The 6,622-nt window shown below is 37.7% G+C and overlaps 1 protein-coding gene across 4 annotated transcripts; it reads right to left on the bottom strand.

The window, feature by feature from the left end:
- Nucleotides 1-1,361: 1,361 nt before the first annotated feature.
- Nucleotides 1,362-6,152, bottom strand: LOC147850529 (uncharacterized). 4 transcript variants are annotated; one of them, XM_087336532.1, is made up of 5 exons: nucleotides 5,721-6,152; nucleotides 5,414-5,542; nucleotides 5,103-5,302; nucleotides 2,633-2,992; nucleotides 1,362-2,072 (listed from the first exon to the last, which is right to left on the bottom strand). In XM_087336532.1, the coding sequence occupies exons 1-5, from the start codon at nucleotides 6,127-6,129 to the stop codon at nucleotides 1,458-1,460; spliced, it is 1,713 nt and encodes a 570-aa protein (XP_087192658.1). In that variant the 5' UTR covers nucleotides 6,130-6,152; the 3' UTR covers nucleotides 1,362-1,457. The 4 variants fall into 4 exon arrangements, with proteins under 4 accessions (XP_087192658.1, XP_087192656.1, XP_087192659.1 ...); XM_087336530.1 differs by having other exon boundaries at nucleotides 5,387-5,542; nucleotides 5,721-6,151; XM_087336533.1 differs by having other exon boundaries at nucleotides 5,414-5,515; nucleotides 5,721-6,151.
- Nucleotides 6,153-6,622: the final 470 nt, after the last annotated feature.

Raw genomic sequence — 6,622 nt, 5'->3', positions numbered from 1 at the left:
TCCATGTACATACATGGCTAGTGAATTTTATTTTCCTTTATTTTCTTCTGGTATTTTGAGCAAGTTTGGATCATAGGTGCAGGTAAGGTATAATGTTTCATGTGTGTGATCAAATAATGCTGTGTGATGAAACTCCTATGAGAATCCATGGTTATGGGAGATATCTTTACATGAGTTCTTGTTTTTCCAAAGGAAACTCCAATTACAATTTAAAAAGAGATGCATGTTCAATTGAGAACATAGCTTCACTTGGGGTGTGTCGGTATCAAGGCCCTCGGTAAATGTAACATTGGGTCTTTGTTAGGGAAACAAGTAACTTCCATCTTTAATGGAAACCTTAAACACTTACATCCATGTGTTGGGAGTCAAAATGTGCAAGAAAATTCAAATAACTTCATCTTTAATGCAGGCCTTATTCGACATTTACATCCAGGTATTTTGAGTCAAATGGAACCACAAAACATTGATACTTCAACATCTTGGCAAATCCATTGACTCTATAATAGATTTACTTAGACCTTAGATTTTGTTTTGGGAAAAATACTTCATCTCGAATGAAAAAACGTGTTTTGCAAAGCTTGCCACTCGTGTTTAGTGCCAGTATCAAACTTGTCTTTTCCAGCACAAATTTGGGAACATCTTTAAATAAAAGCGTCTTGTCTCATGTCGAAACACAAATGCAAAGAAATTTTTGAAGAACGCCTTCCAATGAAGGAACCCATATTGCTTAACCCAATCTCTCATTATTTCACTTAAAATTGGGAAGCTTATATATGTGCACGCTTGTTTTTAGGCCATGATCTCCATCCTTCGTGAAAACCAATAAGGGTATATTCAATCTCAGCTCATTGTTTGAACAACCTTTTGGCTAAACCTCCCCTTTTTGTGAAACGACAAGAAAAACATTGAAAAGGAATGGATAATCTTTGTCTTGGCCAAATCTCTCCACGTTTTGACAAGGGCAAGCAAATTTCAACCTTCCCGCTCTGAATGGACTTTCCTTTCTATAACATGACTTGCAATATCAATGTTCAATTAATGAGGGTTTTACAATTATATCATATGTTTGACGCAAAATCAATACAGGCTCACGAGCCATTATGATACTCTCCCAAAACTTAGGCTTTAAATGTCTATCCAAGAACTACACAAACATGACAGATGTGATGGATAAACTACACAAAATCATTATGCACGTTCGTGAGAGATTATGATGTACTCTCCTGAACTTAGGCTTTAAATCTACCCATAAACTACACAAACATGGCAAATGTGATGGAGAGATATACTACCCTCAAAGAGATCAACGCATGACAAGAGAAAGAACTATAGATGGTCGGTCATCAACAAAGTAGTCCAAGTATGCAATGACACTTCATTAGGTGATGATAAATAAACAAATGCACAACCTTTTCTCCACCATATATACAAAAGTAGCATCCATCGAATGGAAGTAGCTAATGTTCTCGTATTGAGCGTAGACAAGTTTGTGGCACCTGAAACTGAGCATCCAAGCCTGATGACATATTAGTTGTAACCAAAGGTATCGGGTTCCTTTCAATATTTTGCTCTTGGTGTACATTTGAATCAAGATCTAACATTGACGTCAATTTTGTGGATGATGATTTTCCTTGAGGTTTCACTTGTTTCCATCCTTTCCACCCATCAAGAATTATTCTAAGGTCATGAAGCTTGTTTCTCAAGCCTTTACAGCAAGTAGCATGCATTGTTAGGGCCTTGTTCATGTCAGTGAACCTAATACCACAAAATCCTCCAAAATATTGTGTATCTAAAAACCTCACACTCATGCCAATCTTTTGAAAAATACCTTCTTGCTTTATGAGATTGAAAACCTCTTGATCAGCTAATTTGGGGCCCCTACTCCTTTCATTGTACCAATAATCATAGAATTTCACTGTCTTTTCGTTTGCCCGGACAAATGTGAAACCTGCATTAGGTTTGTTCCTTACGTCCAATGGCCTTCCATTAAATCGATCACATGCAATTTGAAAATCATCTGCGTTCTTAAGCAACAGAGGAAAAGGATCTCGGAACCAGAGAATGTCTGTATCCTGTAAAAAATCAACAAAGAGGACACAGAAGGATAAAGTTACGATGTATTTACTATTCAAGACTAGCAATTGCAAAACATTCAAATAAAATGCAAGGCGGTTTTGCATGTTTTACTACTCAAAGGTGCCTATTTTACAATCATCCAAAATTTATCCGTGAAAGCAATTTCATAGTGATAGGAACAATCCTATGGAGTCTTGAAAGACTCAATAAAGCACGATGTTAACAGCAAAGCATGATTCATTGGCAGAGATTCATTTCAGAGGATGAGAAAAACTACAATAGCGAAAAAAGACATGCAATAAGCTATACAGACGGACTTATAACTACAGCTATGATTGATTACTATAGAACATGAGATACTTAACGCTTATTCTGTTTATCTCTTTTTACGGGGTTTCAAAAAAATGCTTCCTAAACCAAAATCAATAGATTGCTCTACCTCTGTAGAGTCAATGTTTATAAAGAAAACTTAGTAGCATAGGACAAATAACAAAGAATATTAAGAGATTTCTTTATTTCACAAGTGAACTATCAGTAGAGAGTGGCAAAAGCTAACCGTAAAAATGAAGCTATAATCCATTTCCAGAACCGTCTTTAAGAACTTAATCCTTCTCCATATCATCTTGATGTAATCTTCACTCAGCAAACGTTGCTCTCCCGCAAAGTTGATACCTCCGGTTTTTATTTTGAGGCAATGACTATGTATTTCCAAGCATCTTTCATATGCCTTCTGGTCCAGACACACAATTATAAGATGTTGGAGAAGTTTCTGAGTACCTTCTCCATTCTCGAAGCTCTCTAAAAACATATCAACCATGGTATCTTTTTCAGCCCATGCTGCATTCAAAGTTGTCAGGATCACAGTTCTGCTGGACATGGATGCCTTCTTAAACACATCTTCGATTGTCCTTTGATACTGTGACACAATGGAGAGCTCGTAAATTTTAACAGCATTACTGAACTGGAGTTCAGCAGAATTCGATCTTATTTCATTCTTATGACTATCTATATGCGATTTTGAACTCATTCATTCTAGATAAGTATCTGATGAGGTTATTGCTATTTGGAGATGAATGCCCTTCTCAAACAAATCTTCAACTGTCAATTGATACTGTCACAATAGGGAACTCGTAAATGTAACAGTAGTTTCTGACTTTATTTTATATAACTTTATTCTTATAACTACGTATTTGAGGTTATTTCCATTTGGACATGTAAGCCTTCTCAAAATATAAGCATCTCCTTAACTGCCTTTTTACATTCTCACAGAATGGAGCTGGTGAATAACAGCACTATCTTACCTGCAGTTCGCAAATTTGATTTCATCTGATGAGTTACTTCCACTTGGATATGGAAAGCATTTTGAAATTCATCTTCGATTGTTTTGAAAGTATCGCACATGGAACTAATAGCGTCGATCAAAATTATTCTATATGCCTATCTATGAAGTTTTGATCTCTGATAATCTGTAAGAGTTTAATGAGATTTTGATTTTATTCATTCTATGTTACTACTATCTGCTGCGGTTATTTCCATTTCAGCATGGAAACCTAATCAATTGGTCTTCGATACTGTAGCAAATTTAGCAGCATTATCTGACTGCAGTTAATAAATTCTGATTTCACCTCCTTCTACAAACAACCTGATGAGGTTCTGATCTCATTCCATTTTATATATATATTTGATGAGGTTTTGATCTCATTGATTCTCTATGACTATCTGAAGTTTGAATTATCTGATTGAGCTCTGATCTCATTCATTTTACAACTATCAGACAAAGTTTTAACTGCATTCACTCTATGTAACTATGTGATGTGCTTTTCTATTTGGACAAAGATAACTTCTCAAACCCCTCCTCAACAGTCCTTTCATTATGTAACACAATGGAACCTGTATATAACAGCATTATCTGACTTTCATTGACCAGACTCACGTCATTTTAAGGTTTTGATCTCATTTCATTCCATGCACCTATATAATAGCGGTTAGACCTAAGCATGGATGCCTTCTCAAACACCTCCTCCATTGTCCCATAATTTTACACAAAGGAACACGTAAGTAACAGCATTATCTTGACTAAATTGATCAGATTCATATCATTCAAGAACTTCCTGATGAGGTTCTGATCTCATTTCATTCTATATAACTATATGACAAGACTTTGATCACATTCATTCTATGTAGCTATCTGATAGAGGTTTGCTCTAATTTTATTCTACAACAATCTGGTGACGTTTTGATTTCATTCATTCTATATACATAATTATATGATGAGGTTATTTATGGAATCCTTTCAAAACAGTTCAAATTTTCTTTCATGTCACATTGGAACATGTAAATGGCACTAAGATCTAATCTGCATTGATCTCATTACATTAGACAACTATCTGATGAGATATTGTGAGACAAGTTAAGAGAAATTCTTTCTGTGAATCTGCGCAGTGTTTTTTAATTATCCTTCAGTGTAAGAAAGTTCAACTTTTGAATCGGCTGATGATGTATTTTTCAAACTTTGATCTCATTTCATTCTAGAACAATCTGTATAAAATCAGTCTATTGGACCAAATAAGACATGCAAGGAGATTCTTTATACTTTTTTAAAGATCTGTCTGATCAATTGGCATACTGATGATACATCCAGGGAACTTCCGCTTCATTCCGCAACTATCTGAGCGGATTATTTCCATTTCTTCTCATACGAATCCTTTGATGAAGCATTTAGACCTCATTGAGCTCGTTTTTCTACAAATAATCTGATGAGATTATTTCCGTTGTGAGGCTAGTTCTTTATGCATTTCTACAGACATTTTTAGGTTTCAGTTTTTTTTTAGTTCTGCCAATTCCTTTGCAGCTCAAGCCAGTAATAAAGTCCAATTGCAATGGATATTCTTTATCCGTTTCTGAAGATATTTTCAAAGTTCAGTTCTGCCATTTCTGACAATCTTTTTAGAGATTTACTTAACGCATTGATCAAGATGAAAGAAATGACATTTTAAATTTCCCGTTAAGATTTGAGAGAAACTTACTAATTCAAGGTTCGCTTCATCGTCATCTGTACTGTGAGAGGATGATTCATTCTTATCTGTGTTAAAAGAGGCATCGTCTTTGTTCTTTGTGCGCAGCAGCGATGTACTGTTTCCCGTGCGAGAAACCATATTTTCACTGTTACTGTCGTGTGTAAAAAAAGGTTCAGCATTTCCTGCTTTAAGAGAAGCTTGGCCATTTCCTGGTATCAGCAAAGTTTCACCATTAATGTCTTTCAAAGAAGGTATATAAGTTTCCCCATTGTCATCTGTGAACGAAGATCTACCTTCAATGTCTGTGGATGAAGAATTACCATCAATTTCCGTGAGAGAAGGTTTACCATCAATCTCTGCGAATGAAGATGGGCTACTGTTTTTACCAATAAAGGCTGTGCCGAACGGAGCTCTACCATTTCCTGTAAGAGAAGGTTCAACATTTTTGTCTGCGAGTCAAGATCAACCACTTATCTTCTGTGGTTACAAAGCCTTATAATTATTGTCTGTGACACAAGTTTTACCAGTAACGTCAGAGAGAGAGAGAGAGAGACTTTGTCGCTAATAATGCTAAAAGCAAGAATTTTACCATGACTGCATAGAGCTGGAAAAGTTTCACATATTTACCAGTGTCAGCGTGGAAGATGGTGTGGCGAAGAGGGAAGAAGGACTGATAGAAGATGCTGGACGGGGAGGAAGCGAGGCAGAGGTAAGAGAGGGTGATGAGAGCAGCAAAAGCGATGGCGAGGAGAGCTTCTCTCGAGAGTATGAGCTTCAAAGAAGAAGAGGATGAGGATGAAGAAGGCGGAAAGGGAAGGAACCATGATTTGTCAGAGGGAGGAGGATGGTTAGTGGTAGGCATGGAGATGGGAGGAGAGGAGGTGGAGGTGGAGGTGGAGGTGGAGGTGAACGGGGAATGCAGGAAGAAAGGAGTTATCAGGGAGCGTAAGGGAGGAGCAGGAGGCATGGCGATGGAGCTTGAGGAACGGAAGGCGCCAACAGACAGACAGACAGACAGGCAGTCAGTCAGTCCCATCCATTATCAGAAAACGTAGGAGAGGATAGCTAGAGAGAGAGAGAGAGAGAGAGAGAGTATCTTCTGGTTGAGAGTCGAGACGTTGGAGGGTGTGTGTGTGTGTGTGTGTTTGATGTGACCGACCATCCGTTTAACCCCCCCGAAAGTAGTTTATTTAATTCATTAGAGTGAAGGATGTCACAATCTTTTTGGTCGTTTCATGTATCACCTAGAGTTTTTGATCACATATATAATGTCACCAACATTCCCTATGTGTATATATATGTATGTACATGTGTGTGTGTGTGTGTGTGTGTGTGTGTGCGCGTGTGTATGTGTGTCACAAAGAGAAGCCTCTTCGATTCGAGTTTATGGAGAATGCGCGGTAAGATGGTGTGGGTTGGTGGGTCGCACATGGGTTGTGTGGTGCCATCTCATGACTCCCACAACCCTCCCCCCCTCCTTCAGTGAATTTGGACCCGACCCGACCTAGGTAGGCGGGTGCGGGAGATGT

Source organism: Azolla caroliniana, unplaced genomic scaffold (genome assembly GCF_043228905.1).
Source record: "Azolla caroliniana isolate FFs.n. ecotype wild unplaced genomic scaffold, voAzoCaro1.0.p SCAF_21, whole genome shotgun sequence".
Classification (NCBI taxonomy): Eukaryota; Viridiplantae; Streptophyta; class Polypodiopsida; order Salviniales; family Salviniaceae; genus Azolla; species Azolla caroliniana.
This window is presented reverse-complemented; position numbering and strand designations above follow the sequence as displayed.